The 23,229-nt window shown below is 34.9% G+C and overlaps 1 protein-coding gene across 8 annotated transcripts in view; it reads right to left on the minus strand.

Moving 5' to 3' along the window:
* Positions 1-2,647: 2,647 nt before the first annotated feature.
* ppp3cb (protein phosphatase 3, catalytic subunit, beta isozyme) overlaps positions 2,648-23,229 on the minus strand; it is a 103,381-nt gene continuing 82,799 nt past the window's right edge. For 4 of the 8 annotated variants that reach the window (XM_087280495.1, XM_087280492.1, XM_087280496.1 and 1 more), the window contains 6 exons: positions 22,902-22,996; positions 18,521-18,646; positions 15,908-15,985; positions 15,577-15,661; positions 12,403-12,500; positions 2,648-4,353 (listed from right to left, as the gene is read on the minus strand). In XM_087280495.1, coding sequence (XP_087136621.1) covers positions 4,175-4,353; positions 12,403-12,500; positions 15,577-15,661; positions 15,908-15,985; positions 18,521-18,646; positions 22,902-22,996 — 661 coding nt within the window. In that variant the 3' untranslated portion in view covers positions 2,648-4,174. 8 annotated transcript variants of the gene reach the window in all.

Here is a 23,229-nt window from a genome sequence, read left to right on the forward strand (position 1 = left end):
TGAGGAAGGAAGTTAAATGCGGTCAAAGGGTTTTGAGTTTTGATTTAATTTCCTTTCTCTTTTATATACATACATAGGACTTAAAAATAAAGGATATTTTCCTAACCTTATTAAAATGTAGCCTATCTTTTATACCAAATTCTTACATAAGTTTTTTTATATAATAGGGTTGTTGTCAATCATATGAAATCAGTGTCTGTCAGCAAAATCTATTTTTCAAAAGGAACAGAAAGCAGCTGACGTGAGTTTAGATGTTTTGCGCAGAGTTGAATGACATCCAAATGTAGCATTAATATATTTCTATATACTGAAATGTTGTAAAAAAAAAAATCTTATTATGTTTTTTTTTTCACTTCATTTTTCCATGTACACTAGCTTATTGGCTCACACTTTATTTTTATGGTCCGTTTGTTGAGTTACATTGCATCAACATGTCAACTTTAGTTTATAAGTACATTGTTAGATTGGGGTTATAGGGTTAATGTAAGTTGATGTACTTTCATGTCAACTTAAACTGACATGTCAGTTAAATGTCTGTTTAGCAGCTGTATCAGCAGATATAAAGCAGACAGTCTAAATACTCAAATGGACCATCAAAATAAAGTGTTACCACTTATAGATTTACTTAAAAATATAACATACTGATAACTAACATCTTAAAAGCTTTATTTTAATTTCACAGGACCTGTATGCCTACTCTTCATCATTTCAGTGTATGCTTTATATCTTCTTGGGGAGAGAGAATATAAGGGCACTGAAAAACACGGACACATTTGTTCTTTGTCATTTGGGCTAAATTTACCATTTTCCCAATGGACCACAGGTTCAGACTAATATTACAATCTTTGCCTTAAATGGCCAATGTGAATGGGAATCTGTGGCCCCCTTTTGCCATTGTACAGGTGGGCCACTTCAGGCTAACATTCATTTTGTCTGGGCTGAAAGAAGACCACCAGGGCCAAATTTGTACGCTATCTGGGATACGTTTTACCACATGGCTCTATAGACAAAATACCATGTTGGTAAACGTTTAGGATGTGCGCGCAGCAAGGTCGCAGAAAGATTTACAGCGAGGGATTGACATCCGATGAGGTACAGAGTTTGTTGTTGTCTTAGAAATAGGTTATATTGATTACATATATATATATATATATATATATATATATATATATATATATATATAGAATTTACATAATGCTTTCAGCGTATTAAAATATCTTGCCACCTAGTGATAACACAGATAGCACAGTTATTCTGCAAAATCAATGTTAAAGTGAGCGGCTTTTCTCTGACATGTCCATTTGTGATAGCACCCTCCCAACGAAATGGCCAAGCATCCAACCCAAAATATAAAACTATCTCATTGAAACTCCGTGATTGTACAAGAGTTTTAGAAGTCAAAAGCCTACAAGTCTTTGGATGGCAACAATGTTGTTCTGTGTGGTCATGTGCAAGATATATTGTTCCATGGTTACCAGATTTAAAACTATGTAGTGCTAAAGACCGAGGATCTGCCTAGCCAAAGACAAGGATAGAAGACAGAGCTGTACAAGGCCTGGGTAATCATCAACAAGCAAAACAACTGCATTCTGACAGCAAACTGCACCTGTACGGCAGGGTATGTAAACTTACACTTTCACGTTTCATTCTCAGCATTCAGTGTCTGTAGTATAATTAACCATATTTAACTGTTTTTGCTGAAATCATTGCTGCAATCAAAAACGAACAATGTGAATGATTCTGCATAGCATGAACTTACCTGATATAAAATGAGAACTGCAGAGTCGAGCATTTTTAATTAGGTCCTCACTCCATTTAGCTACCTTTTAGCCAAAGACGTCTGCGGTTGGCATTAAAAGCAGTGTGGTATACGGTAAAAGTTAAGTTTTCTATTTTTGGACTTTCGATTTTGGCATCCTACCGCACAACACGACACATTTGCTATTGCAACCGGTCTCTTTTTGCAACCGGGAACCCATGTGACGTCACGTGTGACGTAGGTTGCTAATTCCTCTATAGCAGTGGTTCTCAAATTTTTTTCATTAAGTACCACCTCAGAAAAAAATTGTCTCTCCAAGTATCACCAAAATGAGCAGTATTGAAATACAGTAGTGTAGTAGGCCCAGTAAAGCAGCTACAACTCTGCACAGTTAAAAAATGTGGCAAATGACCTCAGAAATATAAGCTATATGTCATATATGACATACTATATACATCATTTTTGATAAATTTTGAAATATATGTAGCATGTACATGCCATATTGCATTCCTCCGTGTACCACTAGAAGGAAGCCCGCGTACCACTAGTGGTACACGTACCACAGTTTGAGAACCACTGCTCTATAGGGATGGCACAAACTTCAACAGCGGAAAAAGAAAAAGCAATAGGTGTGTATGCAGGTGTCTGTGCTTAGCCCGAACACATTTTATGTGTCTATCAAATCGCAAATTTTTAGCTACATGTATAAATATATATTTTTAAATGCAGTGCCTTGGACACGTTTTCATGAAATTCATGAATATTTGATTTGATTGTTTAATTTTATTGTAATGGAACAGCATGCTAATTTATTGAACGATTTAGTGCTTGTAGTCAAAAAAATGTAGTACGTGTGGAAATGCAAGTTGTATAAAAGAGAAAAATACAAAAGGTTCATGCATATTTTATTCAAGAGTAAAAAAAGAGATTTGTCCCATAGGGCATGCTCACACTGTCCGTACTGTAGGTCAGGAAATCATGATGCTCAGAATGAAGCTCCAGAGAAAAATACAAGATATAGAATCACAAATAACTCATGAACGTTTTTCCATTATTCATAAAGTAAAGCACAATGAGCAACCGAAACGAGAATGAGGCAAAGTGTGGAATAAACCAGCAGAACTCTTAATAATAATCATAAGAATAATCATAATCATAAATAACCAGAATATTGTTTAGAATAATGATCGGAATATATACTTCTCCTTAAAAATGTGAGACACGTTAAGGTGTGTCCATATTCGTATTTTTACATTTGAAATAACCATGCAGTCATGCTTTAGGCAGCCCGGATGTCTTTTTCACAGAATTATATGTTCCTTCACACTACTGGATAACTTCTGTACATCGATAAACAAACACCTCATTGGAGCTTAATTAACTGTACAGCGATGTAAACGAACGAAATAAAATAAAACGAACAAACAATAAATTAATAGCTTTAATACAAAATAAAAAGAACGTGAAAATAAGCGATAACAAAAACGTTCCTTAAAAATATACGCCATTTATATACAAAATAAACTCCCATGAATTATGCGCAGCCGGAAATCCGTTCTTACTAGTGCACAAGTACCTGTTTGAAACCACCCACCACGGCCCGACGCTACCCCTCAGATCAAATCACCTGACTGTTTCTCTCACATTCACACATGCGCACACATACAGCTGACTGAACGCTTCTCTTGGATCACCACAGGGGGCGCTGTAGAGTCACGAATTGACAACGTTAGATTCGTACAACAAGCACACAGCATGAGGGGCTTCGCGCCGACTCCAAATCTCTCCTGGGTTAAGTTATTTCGTGTAGTTATTAATTATTCCGTAGATATAGTAGTGATTACTAGTAGCAAAACATAGAAGTGTAAAAGTAACGATTATAAGCTCCTCGCGCACAAACAAATGCAAACATACGCTTCTCTTACGCTTTTTTTTTTTTTAAATAAATAGAGCGTCAGCTTTGTGTTTCACGTTCCACAGCAGGCCAAAAAACAAACGAACCAAAAAATTAAACGAAATAAGCATTTGTGAAAACCTACTTATCGTCATATAATTATATATCACATACGCGCACACGCACACACACAGACACGCACGCGGAAGTGCAAACACGCATAAATAAACATCTCTTCTGACAAAGGAACAGGAAATGCCCTCTTCTCCGTGTACATAGCCCCATATCCGTAAAACTACACGTCCCGTCATGCAAAAGTCGAGCATGATCTCCTTCCCGCGTGGCCTTCTTGGGTGTTGTTGAGGCCGCTGAACGTCAAGCAGGGAGTTCGGTCTAAAATATATCACATAATCCATCTGCTACATAGACGGTAGCAGTGAAAATGAGGGGATAGAGGGGAGAAATGCATGATTTGGAGAAGGAGCAATGGGGCGAGCGAAGGGATATGGGGAGGGAATCGATCACTGGATATTGCTGTTGTCATCCGTGCCGTTTGATTCGGCCATGTTCATCTTGCCCATCGACAGGCCCACGCTGTTGACCACGTCCCGGCGAGGAGGCATGCGCTCGTTTATGCGGTCCAGACCCTTCGCTTCCTCGAAACTGGTGATCTTGTGCTGTGGAGAGAAGCCACGGATGGCTTTGAGAGAGAGAGCGATAATTATTCATAGGCAAAACTGGAAACAAATAGACTATGAATTGACATACTGTTAGACAGATGAGTGTGTTATTCCATAGATTGTTCTCATAGAGTCACAAAGGTATTGATTTAGGGATACACTATATATAGAGATGTCATAGCCATATTTCACTTCAAAATTATTTGGAGATTTGTGAAAATAAAATTCCAATATTTATTTAAATGATCATTCGCTAAAACAATGTATTACAAGTGTAATACTTAAAACAAAAAATTAAATGACATTCAGAGTAACAAATGTATATATATATATATATATATATATATATATATATATATATATATATAAATTGAAAGGCATTTTAAAAGTCATTTTTTTAAAGGGACAGTTCACCAAAAAGTAAAAATTTACTCGGTAATTACTCTCCAAATACTTATGAACATTTACTGTATGTTTTTCTTTCATCTGTCGATCTCAAAAGAAGTTATATTTAAGAATGTTAGAAACCGGTACCTGTACGCTTATTTCAGGTGGATGCTATTTTAAAAATGAAAGTAAGGCTGCGGTGGGAAGAAAGCCGTGAGTATAGGAACAGCACTGTAACATCAACATGCTGTGGACTACAGACTTCCAGCTGTTGCCACGATTTCAAAGTACAGAAACGGTGAAAACATCACTTTAATATCATTCAGTTAAGTTCTCGTTTGCCCAGTCAGCGCAGTTTGTTTGGCATATGTGAAACCAGCAACCGTGCTAGGATCCCCGCCAAATCAATCGCTCCAAGATCGCTTGAATGAGGTGGTCTCGGCTCGATTGTAACGAACTCTGGAGTGGATCGATTGCAGTGAGAAAGCGATACGATCCGAGCGCGGTTATATCACAGTGTTTTATGGATATGTAATAGGCATACGGCTTTATTCATTCATACATTTTCTTGTCGGCTTAGTCCCTTTATTAATCCGGGGTCGCCACAGCGGAATGAACCGCCAACTTATTCAGCAAATTTTTACTCAGCGGATGCCCTTTCGGCCGCAACCCATCTCTGGGAAACATCCAAACACACATTTACACACACACTCATACACTACGGACAATTTAGCCTACCCAATTCACCTGTTTTTTGTGGAAACCCACGCGAACGCAGGGAGAACATGCAAACTCCACACAGAAAGGTCAACTGAGCCGAGGTTCGAACCAGCGACCTTCATGCTGTGAGGCGACAGCACTACCTACTGCGCCACTGCCTCGCCATACGGCTTTATAAAGAGAGAATTATGAGTAGGGCGGGAAGTTTCGGGAGTCTCCCGGATACCCGCAAATGAGTGAAAATCTCCCGGTAATCGCGCTTCTCCCTCCCAGTCCTCAATTACGTTGCGCACCCTTCTCACCCCTCCCCACGGCATCTCTCCTCGCTCTTCAGACACATCGCGTGCACCTTGTCAAACACCACCAAACCACCATCTTTTCTGACAGCTGAGCGGGACTCTGCAAAATAAACCCTGACACTCTGACCAACGTGAGGAGAGTTTACTCACACGTGACTTGTTTTAGATCTTTTGGTCCGTTTAGAAACTTTGCAGTGTAAAAGCGAACCGCACCAAGAACAAAGACCTGGTGAGTGAAAAAATTAGGCAGTCCACTTGTGTTGTCTGTAATAGTGTTGTCACGCTACTAAACCTTTAAAGATGTCCATATCCTGCTAACATTTGAGCGTGTTCTTAAACAGCGCTGACATGTTCACCAGCTCTCAAAAGAAGTGACTGTGATTGGTCGTGAAGGTCATCAGTTCACCGCTCTTCACCAAATGCATACACAGATACACAGACACTGGAGCGTTTTCAGCAGATCACTCCTCTGTGTTTGCACTTGGTTAATAGTGGTGAAGTGCAGTGATGACCTTCACGGCCAATCACAGTCATTTCTGTTGAGCACTGGTGAACACTATTGCAAATCAGCACTGATTAAGAAGGCACTCAACAGCACTTAAATGTTAGCGGTAAATTCACGTTATTTATATAATTCAGTACCAAAATTTCGTATCGTGACAAGTCTAATATAGCAAAAGAGTCAGTTTATTAACTTGAGTTTGATAAAAAGCATCTAAAACGTGTGTTTGGAAAAGAAAACATCTAACAGCTAACTAGTGCCATTTCACTTAACTTAGCTGAAAATGAGGTCTGATGTCCCTGATAAGACATACAGCAAGGTACACAACAAAAAGTCATCGCAGACGCCGTTCCTGTATGACTTCAGGCGATACTTCCAGGTTTCTTTCCACCGCAGCCTCGCTTTCGCTTAAAATTATTATTTTTTAACTATATATATATATATATATATATATATATATATATATATATATATATATATATATATATATATATATATATATATATATATAATTATATATTAATTACATAATTATATATTATAATTCAAAAGGCATATTAAAAGTGCCAAAAAGCATAATTTCATCCAAGGGTTAAATGCTATTTACTCTCCCTTAAGTGGCTCCAAATATTAATGACTTTCTTTCATCTGAAGATATTTTGAAGCATGTTAGAAACCGGTAACTATTGAAATCCATAGTAGAAAAAAATCAAGCACTATGGAAACACTATCGTTACCGGTTTACAACATTTTTTTAAATATCTTCTTTGTGTGTTCAGCAGAAGAAAAAAACTCAAACACGTTTGTGGCAAGTGAAGGATGAGGAAATGATGACAGAATTTTCAGTTCTGGGTGAACTAGCCCTTTAATTGTCAATTTAAACACCTTATACTTTCCCATTAGCAACTTTTAATAATCGCAAAATATACAAAAAAAATTGGTATAATGGATTATTATACATATATAGACCTAATATAGTTGCTTACTGTGATTATTTATTACATATACACTAACACTATGTGCAACATATTGGATTTTTGGAGTGAAATGTGACCTGTACTATCTTTCATTTTCACCGATATACAGACATCTCGTCAAACACGCCATTGATCCACTCCACTATCTAATAGTCACTATAGGCACAAATTCACTGCACATTACACTATCAGACAAACACACACGCACACACACGGTTTACAGTGTACAAGGAAACAGCTGTGGCGATGATAATGGACATCACATCTTATCACGTTCACTCCAGATCAGCTGAAAAAACCTCACAAGGACCAGCAACACAGTCAATGTTTCCATTAGAAAACAAACCCTTTACCAACAGTTCTTAGCAAGGCAAGGTTTACCGTTTTTTAATGTACTTTGATTCATTCTGATGGAAACATAGTGGCTTATATCACAATCAGAGATGATGTGAGACCCTCTCTTGGGTTTGCTTTCAGACTTTACGCAGGAGGTTTTGGGTTTCAAATACTTCTCACCTGAATGATGAGAAAAGAGTTTTGGAAGTGTTTGTTTAGCCACTGAAATTCTCCACAGGCATTCTAAAATATGATTAAAGTTGTGAGTATTGATGTGAAACTATACATCACCTTATATGTCAATAACGTAATATATAAGATACAGACATATAGAAATACGCTTTATTTACAATATCCATTACAGATATGACATAAGGTTGCGATGGAAATAACAATTTATTATTAGTAATTAACCCCGACCTAAACCTAACCCTAACTACAACATGTAATTAAATGTAGTTACAATTTAATGGAGAAGTTGTAAAATTAATTTTAGTTAAACACACTCTCATATAAAAATAATACAAATTAACATAAAATAAGTTACATTTCAAATTGAAGTTGATGTGCTAAAGTTACTAACACTTTCAGACAGAGAAATTAATTAGAAATTAATGCTAAAAACAACTATGACATAGAATAAAATTGTTGAACAACGAATGGAAATGCTAAAATTAAAGTGAAAGAAATATGACAAAACAAATACAATTTCTAAAAGAGGTAAAATATCAAAAAATATCATTCAAAATATTCATTAAATAATTAATATTAAAGTTCTATGGGGAATCTGATAAAAATCACTATATATATATATATATATATATATATATATATATATATATAGTTTTTGGTGGTTAAATTTTTTTTAACTTAAAGGTGCTGTATGTGTTTTTGACTCTATGTTTGCAGATATTTAAGAAACATGCTAAGTGAACATCCTTGTTTATCTAAAAACCAATGCTAAAAATATTCTGTTTTGAAAACGTGCGTTACATGCCAGGGATGCGTTTCCCAAAACCATCGTTAGCCAACTAAGGTCGCAAGTTCCGTCGTTACAAACAAAGTTTTGATTTGCCGTTTCCCAAATCCGTCGCTCCAACGAACATTCGCAAACTGCGTCGCAAACTTGAGCACTCGCAACTACACTTCTGGAGCTGTAGTTAGAAACATAGTTCCTGGCTGTGTTCTATTCCCACTTATCCCCCTATGCCCTATTCATTTAGAACAATCGAACATTCAAAGTTGGAATTATTAAAAATAAAAAAGCATTAAGGTCATCTTTCTTAGGTGTAATTTGCTTTCAAACTATTTTTACAGTTCAGTTTCTTCATGTTTACAATTGTGCTCCCTTCGCAGTGCACTTTGAACATGTCATTTTGAACACAGCCTCATGTTGAAAGCTATAGGTGACCTATTATTTAAAAGCAGAATTTATGAAAAAGCTTGTGAGAACAAAAAGCATACGTTAATTCTTTCAATTTATAGTGGGTCATTTATTAAAGATCTGTACTGTATATGACATGGGCCTGCTGATTAGAACTTTCTGCAGTGGTTTACATGTGTCAAATTGTAAAAGTAGACTTTAAAGAAATAAAAATAAATAAACGATATCCTGCTTAATAATAATAATAATAATAATAATAATATCATCATTGATATTATTAATATTATTATTAAAGTATGATTTTTCACTTCTAATAAATAATAAATATTACATTTCATTTTATAATAAATAGCCTCATCATTTATTTATATGATTTATATATGATATTAGAATACGTGTTAGCTTTTTGTAAGACATATGTTTTAGAACAGATTATGTAATGTTCAACTTCTCAATAATATTAGTAAAGCAAACATTGACCTGTATGTGCCATTTACATATATTTCAGTTAATATGGAAAGCAGGTGCATGTTTTTACCAAATCTATTATTGGAAAAATAATTATTATCATTTATTTTAAATGCGTGTTTGTGTAAAACAACATAATTTGCACAAAGAAATGATGGTGCACAAAAGAAGCACATTTCCTTGCTTTTATATCTAGTAGCTCTTGTCAGATCAATTTCATAAGCTAAAACCCAATACTTCTATATGCATTTTTAAATAGCATTTCAACTTCCAAAACCTTCGTTGACCTTCAATTCAGTTTACCAGATATAACCGTAAAGCGGGTTTGGATGGAGTCTAAAAAGCAAACCGTGTCACAGAGAGGTCACATGATCCCTGCAGATCACATGGTCATCAGAGACCACACCCAGAGCGAGTGATCAGCGTTTGGGGACGGGGTGCTGTAAGAATGCTGGGTCACCAGTGAAGAGGCCCAGATTCTTCCGTCTGCTGAGTCATTCTGTAACCTTGAGCAGGTACGTAAGAATGTGTGCCGTTGAGAACAGCAGAGCGGAATCCAGCATTTGCAGAAGCAGGAGGACACAGGTGTGTGAGCGTGTGTGTGTGTGTGTATGTACATTCCAATTATGTGTGCATTTGAGATTCAGTATATTTGTATAAAACACTGTTCTGAATAAATGATCAATTATTAACAGAGGATTACATTTATATGCTGATTTAGATGACATCAGGAACTAATTAACATCTAATATGGTTTTAGCTTTATGCGGTTATTAACTGTATTGGCTGGTTTAAGCAAGTCTAGCAGGTTTACAAAACTCACACTTGCCCAAAACTAGGGATGACCACATGTACTGTAGTGTCGATATATGTCAATACTTACTTATTTAAACAGCCCTTAATATTAATTAATATGTAAGTTATATTTGCAATATCACACGAGATTCATAGCAATATGACTGCATATTAGCATTATGTGATTTAATCACAGCAGTGCTGATATACAGCCATATCGCAATGATAAGCAGTGCTAAGTGTAATATTGCATTTATACAACAGTTTGACAGCATAAGTCATTCATACGTCATAAGACAGCACAAAAGGATGAGACACTATGTGGTTTTTACATTTTATTTACACACTTACGATGTCAAACTGTTGAATAAATATCCCAGACATATTTATGTGGTCAAATAGAACTATTCAGGTGATACGTGTGAAGTAAAAACTAATTTCTAATTAATTTTGTACTTACCATGATGACATATTATTTACTGGCTGTTTTGCAAGATAATGTAGCTTAAAATGCAATTTAAAGAATTACTAGAATATTATGTTAAATAGGTAAGTTAGGATTATTAGGAAAGTTATTGAAAAACAGTGGTTTGTTCTGTAAATAAATAATTCTCAAGATTCTAACAATATTGTCCCTCAATTAGTTATTAAAAGATAAATCATTTGATTTCAGCCAAACTAAAATAAAAACGACTTACCACAGAAGAAAAAATATTATAGAAACTACTGATCTGTTAAATATCACTTGGGAAATATTTTTTAAATAAATTATATATATATATATATATATATATATATATATATATATATATATATATATATATATATATATATATATATATATATATATATATATATATACAGAATCACAAGAAAATAAAAAATATAAATAAAGCCTGATTTTTCCAATATTATGCAGCCCTAACATTATACACTGCAAAAATATTGTTTTTGAATAAAGCCTTATCTACCAACCCAGGCTCATTCTGATTATGTACCCCTATATACATTTCTGGAGAGCTCCAATTACGTCCCAGGAGCTACGTTTTTCAGATCTCAAATTTCTCTCACGAGTGCCACTCATGCTTGATGTTCTGGCATAAATCCACCAGAGGCCGCTGTCCACTGACTGACTGACTGACTGACTCCCTCTTCCTTAAACCAAAAGAACAGTGTTGAAAAGAAAAGCTGTTGCCTGATTTTTACCACAATTTCACATTTTACCACATTCTCACCCTGTTATTTACTTGTTTATTTAATTTTTTTTGCTTCTGTTTTTGTCTTACCTGCTTACCAGTCAGCTGCTAGCGCAAAAAGGCATGGCGTCATACCACCCTGTAGGGTTCATTTTAAAGACAAAATGCAGCCATACGTAGCTCAGGGTATATAATTGTCGATCTCCAGGAATGTATCTTATACTCACTAAGGCTTCTTAATACTTTTTATTATTTTAGTAGAACTATTACACGAGAGTATGTTTAAATAAACAGCATCTATTTATTTGAAACATTATTTTTGTAACCTTAAAAACCTCTACACTGTTGTTTTTCAATAACTAATTCTTCCCTTTAAAAAAATTATTTTTTTCCATAAACAATATAAAAATGTCCTCATTTAGATATGTGGATAAATGTGTGTGTGCAGTATGTGTATTGGTGTGTGAAACACACAATTCCTGACCAGTCATAGCACCCCCACACGCTCAGTTAGCTAGGCTGCGCTGTCTAGCTAGCTAGCGTGTTTCAGGGTCCCTATGAAACCTCTGAGCAGCACAGAGACAGATTGAGGCCGGCCAGTTTACCTTCTCCATCCTTAACCTCCTCGACAGCTTCAATGGCCTCGATGGTAGCTGAGGAGGCACAGAAAGACAGACGGAGAGAAGGAGAGAGGGAGAGAGGGAGGATGGATGGGGGAGTTTATTGTGACAGTCATGCACGCAGCACAATCCCCCAGCATTAGCTGCCAAGTAGCTGCTGTGGACAATTAGCAGTTAGCGTTAGCCGGTTAGTGTTCCTGTATGTGTTCGTGTCTGCACATTTCAGATGGTTACATTAGCGAAGAGAATGAACACAAGTGTTTCAATAAAAGAAAAGGGTTAGCAGACATGTCCGTGGCTCTGTAAGGCTTTGTTTTAATGGCTTTGAAGAGAAAAGAGGCTGTGATGAGAGAGAGAATGTGTGGTGTTTGCGTTTGTAACTCACCGCTCTGCAAGGTCTGTTTTCCTCCAGACAGAACGCCACTTGGTAGCATCCCGGTCGGGGTCAGACCTTTCAGGGTCAACACATTCTCACTTTCCTCTCTGACAAAACACAATGAAATGTTAATGAAAAGTTAGAGCTAACTAAAAGTATTACACACATGTTTTTGTGAAAAATATTGAGATTTAACACCTGTACATGCCAAACAAATAGAAAAACTGTACTTGTCACACTCAATATCTTCAATTGAAACATTTCAATATTTCAAATCCAGTATTTAAGAACTGAATTTGCACAAAACAAGTGACCATTATTTGCAAATCCAAACAACCACTGGTCCCAAATGGCACACTATACACTATGCACTCATGCACTATGTACTTCTGCACTTACACACTCAATAGGGTATATGTATGTAGTGGCGTCCTAAATGGCACACTAATGTTTCTTTACTAAGCGGAAATTCAAACCGTTTCCATGATGACGTTTGACGGTTGCCAAATCAGTGAAATAAACGACCGAATTCCCTGCTGAAAAATCCAGCTTAAACCAGCCTAGGCTGGTTGGCTGGTTTTAGCTGGTCAACCAGGCTGGTTTTAGAGGGGTTTTGGCCACTTCCAGGCTGGTTTCCAGCCATTTCCAGCCTGGTCTTAGCTGGTTAGGTTGGGAGATGACCAGCTAAAACCAGCTTGACCAGCCTAGCAGGCTGGGAGCCCAGCCAAAACCAGCTATGTCCAGCTTAAACCAGGCTGGTCAAGCTGGTTTTTGCTGGATTTAGCTGGTCATTTTCCAGCCTGACCAGTTAAGACCAGGCTGGAAATGGCTGGAAACCAGCCTGAAAGTGGCCAAAACCCCTCTAAAACCAGCCTGGTCGACCAGCCAACCAGCCTAGGCTGGTTTAAGCTGGATTTTTTAGAAGGGTTATCAAATAATAGTAGCATTAATTAGCATGTTATTACCATGTTTACATATGCTATCAATAAACTGTTGCTTGCATAAATTAGCAAGTAGTTAGCTTATCTTTAGCCTATACATTTTTAAATGTTAATATGTTTTTGATTAAAAATACTGTAGTAAAAATTTATATTATCATGCTGCTACCATGATGTTAGCATTAATTAGCATTTGCTGTTTAGTATGTTGCTAGCATGTTTAGCATATTGACATGCCTTTGACAGGTTTAACTGCTGCTAACTTGAATTAGCATTATGTGATTTCAAACACATTTTAGCTGTTGTTTTTTTTAGTAGCAATAATTGGGATGTTACTACCATGTTTACATATGCTATTAATAACTTTACATTATTTAATGTTAACATGTTTTATCCCATCCCAGATGAAAAATCTGTTTGTTGAATCTAAGTTACATTGCATCTACATGCAACTAATTCTCATTAAATTATAAGTAGACTGTTAGGTTGGGTTTAGGGTTAGTGTAAGTTGACATGTACTTGCAAAGTTTCTTATAGTCAGTTAAATATCTGTTAAAGAAGCAGTATCAAAATATATTAAGCAGTCTACTAATACTCAAATGGACTCTAAAAATAAAGCATTACCAAAACACTATAGTAAATATATTTAATGTTTTTGAATTATACTATAGTAAAGTGTATAACATTTTATATACTATTATAATCTTTGTTAATGAAGGCTACAGCATGAATATAGTGAACTAATGAGAACTATGATACTTTACATTAGTTTTTAACTACAGTTAAATGTGGTATATTGTTTTATAACATACCCTATAGTTACAGAAAACTACAATATTGGGTAATTAGTTTATATTACTATAGTTTTTGTGGTAGCCTACCATAGCAACTAGCTACTGAATTAGCACAACATATTAATTCAAGTATTTTACAACAGTGTGGTTCAAAAACAATAGTATTTTATTAACTATGTAGGATTTTAGCATACTTTAGCAAATTGTTAGCATGTTTAGGCTATACCACATGATTTATGTTGTCAACACATCCTGCTTGGCTTTGCGAGTGATAGATAGCTTGAACTGGGTGGATGTAGATTAAGTAATCTTGTTTCTTCAATAAGTTTATTTTATACCGCATAGTTGTAAACCCGCATAGGCTACTTTGCATTCATATTTGCATGGTTATTATGAGGTTGATGACATAAACTGGACAATCACAGCATGCAACCCGCTTTAATAACAGCTTGTCCATCTGCGGTAATATGACCACACGAAATCGATAGTCTTTTAAATAACATAATAGTTTTAATAACTCATTTCTAATAACTGATTTATTTTATCTTTGTCAGGATGACAGTAAAAAATATTTTACTAGATATTTTTCAAGACACTTTTAGACAGCTTAAAGTGACATTTAAAGGTTCAACTAGGTTAATTAGGTTAACTAGGCAGGTTAGGGTAATTAGCCACGTTATTGTATGACAGTGGTTTGTTCTGTAAACTATCGAAAAAATTATAGCTTAAAGGGACTAATAATTTTGACTTTAAAATTGTTTTTAAAAATTAAAAACTGCTTTTATTCTAGCCAAAATAAAACAAATAAGACTTTCTCCAGAAGAAATAATATTATCAGACATACTGTGAAAATTTCCTTGCTCTGTTATATTTAAAAAAAAAATTCTGACTTCAACTGTATATTAACAATAATACAGCATGTGGACATTGGACAAAGATGTTTAAACATTCAAAACATGTATATTTCAAAGACATGACTGTGGTATAGTGTGTGTTTGCTCACCTTCGGCTGCTTGGTTAAAAGCAGAGCTAACTTAAGGTATCTTTAAAAGTGGCTCCAAGTTTGGTGTATTTTTTACATCCAAATAATAATAAAATAGCTTACCACAGTTATTATTAAAATCATTTGCTACTACAATAAAACTGCAATATAGGGGTACTGTTATGAAAATTAACTAGTTTTCACTTTTAAAGTTTGCCAGTAATATTTTAGCATTATTTACATGCTATTTACATGTTTATTAATATTTGAATTGGCTAGTAAATAACTGGATCATGTCATATTTGTATTTTTGGAGTGATTTTTTTCTGCAAATTTTTTCTGCTTTTATTTTAGGTTGAATGTATGATTTTTTTAGCCTCACACCGCACTAAAACACATATTGCTTTAAGCATATTGCTGTAAACATCCAAACCACAAACATGTGTTCCCAACCTCTTTCCATACTCACCGTAGGACTGAGAACATTTTGGCCATTTTGCCGATGGCACGGATCTTGTTTCTGATGACCTCTTTACGGGCGGCCGCAGCATTAGCTGAGACGAACCAGAAAAACAGGCTTGAATTTCATAAACAACATACTGAAGCTGAATATTCTGCACAACAAGAAGACAGTACTCTCTTTGAGCAAATCAATATTTTATGACTCCACTTGCTAAACTGAAAGTCATTGAATTATTCACCTTGTTATCATTTGGTCACAATTAAGGAAAAAAAAGATATATAATAATAAGAATTTTTATGTAAAGATTTGACAAGTGAGTTTTTGAAAACGTTCTCACCATCAAAGATCTCATCTCCGTCGTTCATAAGCTCATCGTCAGAGCAGATGCTGAGGACATTCACCAACATCTCTGTCACTGTGGAGGAGATATCTTAACATTTTAGCATCTTGAACATTTTCATTAAAGCACTTTCAGTGGAGAAACTGAAATAATTGATTTATTTGATTATTAAATATTCTATTCGATCCAAAATAATATAGTAATTATAGTAAATACTGCAGTGTTTTGGATACATTCTATAGTAAAGTGTATTATACTGCGTACACTTACCGGCCACTTTATTAGGTACACCTGTCTAACAGCTCGTTAACGCAAATTTCTAATCAACCAATCACATGGCAGCAACTCAATGCATGTAGGCATGTAAACATGGTCAAGACGATCTGCTGTAGTTCAAACCAAGCATCAGAATGGAAAGAAAGGTGATTTAAGTGTCTTTGAACGTGGCATGGTTGTTGGTGCCAGATGGGCTGGTCTGGGTATTTCAGAGACTGCTGATCTACTGGGATTTTCACGCACAACCATCTCTAGGGTTTACAGATATTAGCCAGAAAAAGAGAAAATATCAGTTCTGCGCAAATGCCTTGTTGATGGCGGATGTCAGAGGAGAATGACCAGACTGGTTCGAGCCGTTAGAAAGGCAACAGTAACTCAAATAAGCACTCGTTACAACCGAGGTATGCAGAAGAGCATCTCTAAATGCACAACACATCCAACCTTGAGGCAGATGGGCTACAGCAGCCGATTACCACACCAGGTGCTCCTCCTATCAGCTAAGAACAGGAAACTGCGGCTACAATTCACACAGGCTCACTAAAACTGGACAATAGAAGATTAGAAAAACGTTGTCTGATCTGAGAGTCTGGATTTCTGATGCGACATTCAGATGGTAGGGTTAGAAATTCCTGCCTTGTATCAACCGTTAAGGCTGGTGGTGGTGGTATAATAGTGTGGGGGATAATTTCTTGGCACACTTTGGGCCCATTAGTACCAATTGAGCATTGTGTCAACACCACAGACTACCTGAGTATTGTTGCTGACCATGTCCACCCCTTTTTGAAAACAGTATACCCATCTTCTGATGACTACTTCCACAGGAAAACCTGCCATGTCATAAAGCGCAAATCACCTCAGACTGGTTTCTTGAACATGACAATGAGTTCACTGTACTCATATGGCCTCCACTGCCACCAGATCTCAATCCAATAGAGCACCTTTGGGATGTGGTGGAAGGAGAGATTCGCATCATGGATGTGCAGCTGACAAATCTGCAGCAACTGTGTGATGCTATCATGTCAATATGGAGCAAAATCTCTAATAAATATTTTCAGTAACTTGTTGAATCTATGCTATGAAGTATTAAGGCAGTTGCTAAAGGCAAAAGGCGCTCCAACTCAGTACTGGTACCAGTGAGTGGCCGGTGAGTGTATATTATAGTGTTTACAACATTCACTCAAAAAAGAAAGTTTGTTGTTTGTTCAAACATTCAAAAAAATGTAACTCATTGAATGAACTCAATTTAATTGAGGGCTGGATTTCCATTCAATAAATTTGTTTAGCACCAACAACAAAAAAAAATGCAATTGAGTTGGTCCAACATGATTTTATCAAACGAAAGTTTAAATACATTTGTATTTTTATTTTACTCAAATTTAAAGGTCTGATAATATCATGTATGTCTATTATGTGTCGTACATTTTGAAGTCTCTTTGAAGTTTTATTAGAAGGAATCATAAATGAACTAAAAGAGCCTTTTTAAGCATATTTCATGAGTTACACATACAGTTGATTGAGACTGATCTCAGAACACATTTTAGGATAGTTATTGCTCGCTCAACAAAGCAATAAACTGCATTTTTGGCTAATTAAGCGGCAAACACCCAAAACATGGGTGCTTCTGATCTCAAAACTCAAAGCATGACACGGAAATCTTCAAACTAAAGACGATTAAACTCTAACAAGTTTTTCTATTATCTTTAAACTTCTAAGATTACTTTATCTGTCGAAAACTCCCTCTCTTAATTCAATCCCACACAAAGCATGCTGGTAACTACAAATCCAGGTAGTTGGACCAACACAATTCCTTCATGTTGTCCCAACACAAAAAGCTTAAGTTGACTTAATGGTTTTAAATTTAGGTGAACTGAACATAAAACAAATACATTGGTCAAATATATATCAAGAATTGGGGACAACTTAATTGTTTTATGTTCAATCCATTTAAATTTGTAAACACTTATAAGTTAACTTAATTTCTTCATGTTGTCCCAACACAAATTGATTGTGTAGAATCCAGCATTTTTACTGTAAAAAATGCTGGATTATACACAATTCCTTCATGCTTTCCCAACACAAATTGATTAAATTAACTTAATCGTTTTTACAAATTTAAGTGGTTTCACATAAAACAAGTAAGTTGTCCTAAACAAAACTTGTTATTGTGTTGTCTTAACTCATTTTAAATAATGGTTTCAACAAGCAGTCATTTTTTTGAGTGTTGTTAATGCAAATGAAATGGCACAGTTGTACAAATAACAAATTTTAACTTTAGCGTATATATAAGACACATTTCAAAGATGTTTAGCAACACTTTTCCTGTGATTTCCCCACCTTTCTCTCCAACAAATGGAAGAGACCAGGTGAAGACGTCCATGAAGTTGGGAAGCCAGTACGGGTGAGGCGAGCAGTTGAACTGTCGGATGTTCATTACGTTGTTTTCATATTTAAGCACAGCCGCTGTGGAGAGGCAATAGGGCGGTTTTACTCACACAAATACAAACATGTTTAATAAGAGCGTATGTATATGTCTGTTTCGGTTATGAACATCTGTATCTTTCTCTTGTTCACACATGCTTGTCATGCGCAATATTGTTACATAGGGTTTGTGCATTTTTAAAAAATCTCACAAAACAGGTTTACTGCAAAGCTATCAAGAAGATATCTGGGTCATAGTTTAGCAAAGATCAAGAATTATATTTTGAATATATGAAATTAAATGAACACTATACTTTTTTTTTGGAAAATAGGCTCTTTTTATAGCTCCTAATAGAGTTTAACAGTTGAGGTGTACCTTTTTATTACCCATTTAGCTGATCTATGGGTCTGGTGGTGGCACTTTTAGCTTAGCTTAGCTTAGATCAGTGTTTCTCAACCACGTTCCTGGAGGACTTCCAGATCTGCAAATTTTCCATGTTTCCTTAACCAAACCCACCTGATTCATATCAACAGCTCATTAGTAGAGACTGAAAGACCTGTAATGTGTGTGACAAACAAAGGAGATAGAGGTCCTTTGGCAATGTGATTGTGAAACACTAGCATAGATATATATATATATATATATATATATATATATATATATATATATATATATATATATATATATATATATATATATATATATATATATATATATATATATATATATATATATATATATATATATATATATTATATACGGCAACTGAATGGTTTAAAGGCTCATTCACACTATGAGCAACTTCCTGTGTCAAAGCGACAAGAGACCATTCAATTCAACGCAGAGCGAGCGACTTCCGGCAACCTCCGCCTACGTGAACGACTGTTGGCGACCAGGTGGGTGTGTCAAGCCATGTGACAAAGTTGACAATCCTTCAACTTTATGCAAATGAAGAGCAACTTTATGGAACAACAGCCAGTAGGAGCACCAGTAGAGCTCATGTGATCCTCTCTCAGCTCCCGCAGAGGCTGGTTGTATTCTTCGTGCTGTAGACACACATACCCGCGAATACTGCAGGTCGCCACCCAGGGGTGCGTTTCCCAAACAACAACATAACTAGTGGCTGAACTATCATAGTATGATGCATCGCTTGGAAAATGAAGGATGTAGTGACCAGTGTTTCCCCAAAACCGTAGTCTCTCTGTCGCAGATCCATCATTTGAACCACTTTAGTTATAACGTAAAACCTCCATAATGATGTTTTAAACGAGCTGGAGTAACTACTTCTTTAGAAATTTTTATTTTTATTTTTTGTATAAAATTATATTGGTTTACACGCACACTCTTAATACACTTAAAAAAAAATCCAATACTAGTTTTAGTCTTTATTAACTGAAATATATGTAAACGGCACATATAGGGCCTACGTTTCCTATACAAATATTATTGAGTATATTCAATATTCTATGCTAAACATAAATCTACTTAGCTAACACTCTAATACCATATAAAAATCACATTAATTGTTTATGGCAGTAATTTACAGTAGGCTATTTATTAAGAAAATATTATTATTATCATCATCATTATTTTATTATTATTAAATAGGATATTGTTTATAAATTATTTTATTTTTTATACATTTTTTGAAAAGTCTACTTTTACAATTTAACACATTGCAGAAATGTTTTAACCAACAGGCCCATTCACATACACAGTACAGATAATTTTCATAATAAATAACCTACTATAATTTAAAAGCACTAACATATGCTGTATAATATTGTTTTCACAAGCTTTGGAGGTGTAATGTAAATTCCACTTTTAAATAATAGGTCACCTATAGCTTTTTTATGAGCTGCATTCAAAATGTCAAATGTTTTCAAAGTGCACTACAAAGGGGACGCAATATTATTGCCAATATGAAGATCACTAAAACTAAACTGTAAAAATACTTTGAAAGCAAACTACACCTAAGAGAGATGACTTTAATGTCTTTTTTAAAGTCATTCCGAGTTTAAATGTTGAAACATTCTAAATGAATAGTGCATGGGGGATAACGGGGAATAGAACCCAACCAGGAACTATGGTTCTAACTACAGCTCTAGAGGTGTGGTTACAAGCGTACAAGTTTGCGACGCAGTTTGCGAATGTTAGTTGGAAAGACCGATTTGGAAAACACTAAATGAACAAACTATGTTTGTAACAACATAACTTGCGACCTTAGTTGGCTAATGATGGTTCTCTGAAACGCACCCCAGGGGTCCCAAACAATGGTGTAACTCGCAGCTGAACAATCATAGTACGATGCATTTGGGAAAAGAACGATGTAGTGAAGAGTGTTTCCCATAACCTGTAGTTTCTCTGTCGCAGATTCCAACGCTCGAACCACGTTAGTTGTAGCGTAAAGCGCCCATAATGATGCTCTAAACGGGGTGGAGTAACTACTTCTTTAGAGAAGAACACCATTATTTCTTTGTGCAAATTATATTGTTTTACACAAACACGCATTTAAAATAAAATCCAATATTAGTTTTAGTAAAAACATGCACTTGCTTTCCATATTTACTGAAATATATGTAAATGGCACATACAGTATAGGGCCTATGTTTGCTTTACTAATATTATTGAGAAGATGAACATTACATATTCTGTTCTAAACATATCACTTACAAAAGCATACACTTACTTATTCTAATAATATATATAACTCATATAAATAAATAATGAGGCTATTTATTATAAATATATTTACTTTAATAATAATATTAATAATATCCATTATTATTATTATTATTATTATTGTTATTAAGTAGGATATTGTTTATTTATTTATTTATTTATTTATTTATTTATTTATTTATTTATTTAAGTCTACTTTTACAATTTGACACAAGCAAACCACTGCAGAAAGTTCTAACCAGCAGGCCCATGTCATATACAGAACAGATCATACAGTAATTGGTACAGATACTTAATAAATGAACTACTATAAATTAAAAGCATTAACGTATGTTATGTTTTTTGTTTTCACAAGCTTTGGAGACGTAACATAAATTTCACTTTTAAATAATAGGTCCCCTATAGCTTTCGCCATGAGGCTGTGTTCAAAATGATATCAATCTTTTTAGAGTGCACTGCGAAGGGAGCACAATTGTAAACATAGCTCGTTGATTTACTCCGTAGATGAAGATCGCTAAAACTGAACCGTAAAAATTGTTTGAAAGCAAATTACAACTAAGAGAGGTGACCTTGATGCTTTTTTTATTTTTAATAATTTCAACTTTGAATGTTAGAATGTTCTAAATGAATAGGGCATAGGGGGATAAGTGGGAATAGAACACAGCCAGGAACTATGTTTCTAACTACAGCTCCAGAGGTGTAGTTTCAAGTGCTCAAGTTTGCGACACAGTTTGCGAATGTTCGTTGGAGCGACGGATTTGGGAAACGGCAAACCAACAAAATATGTTTTGTAACGACGGAACTTGCAATCTTAGTTGGCTATGGATGGTTTTGGGAAACGCACCCCAGAGCGACAGGCAGCTACAAAGTCGCAGCTAGTGTGAATGAGGCATAACTGAGGAGCTGTAAAATGAGCCCATTTTTAAAAACAGTGTAATGATCCTTTAGAGACCTTTTAGGAATATCAGTTGATATAACAATAATATTATTATTGTATATAATCTAAATAATTATCTGTATATATTATAAATAAAAATAAATACATTGTATCAATAATTAGAACTATAACACTATATTATAACATTAATGTGTGTTATTTTTAATGATTTACTAATTATTGTCATTATAATTTTTTTATTTTAGTTTGACTGGATAAAAAGCAGTTTTTACATTTAATTTTATTTATTTATTTTTTTAAATTTAAAGTCAATATTATTAGCCCATTTAAGTTTTTTTTAATTAGCTATTATTTAATGATTTAAGCTATTAGCTATTTATTTAAATCCTATTTAACAATGTTGCCCAAGTCTTTTGTGATCTCAATTTGTGTACCTCTTGCATAATATAATGAAAATAATAAAGAAATAAATAAATAAGAAAAATTTGCTATTAAAAATCAGCTATCAAAACTATTATGTTTAAAACAAACATTTTTAAAAATGTCCCTTAAACAGAACTATTTGACAAAAAATTTAAATTTCGCTAATACTATGACAAAGTTGTGTCATAATGAGATGGGAAAAAAATTATCATATTATATTGTAATATTGTCATTATGCAATTCAGTTCCGACATAATAAAGTACACATGCTGCACTAAAATAATAACTCAGACCTTTGTTGTTGTAAACGTCCAAGTAGTTTGGAGCCGAGAAGATGGTGATGAGAGAAGGGAAACCTGTAGTCTGACTCTTCCTGTACATGCGGTAACTGAGAAAGCAAGAAAAAGACAATCAATTAATCCCAATGAAAAACGAGAGGAATACACATAATGGATATTATTAGTATTAGACCATGAGCTAATTTACTCAGTAAGCATGCTTTCTGTTGTCGACTGCTGTGCTATTATTGTTTTGTAGTATTGTGCTGCATTATCGACTGCTGTTTAGTTGATTTATTAATTAGCCACGCTCTGCGTTAGACAAAGGCAGATAGAATTGCTT

This window comes from Danio rerio, chromosome 14 (assembly GCF_052040795.2).
Source record: "Danio rerio strain M-AB ecotype USA chromosome 14, GRCz13ab, whole genome shotgun sequence".
In the NCBI taxonomy this organism is placed as follows: Eukaryota; Metazoa; Chordata; class Actinopteri; order Cypriniformes; family Danionidae; genus Danio; species Danio rerio.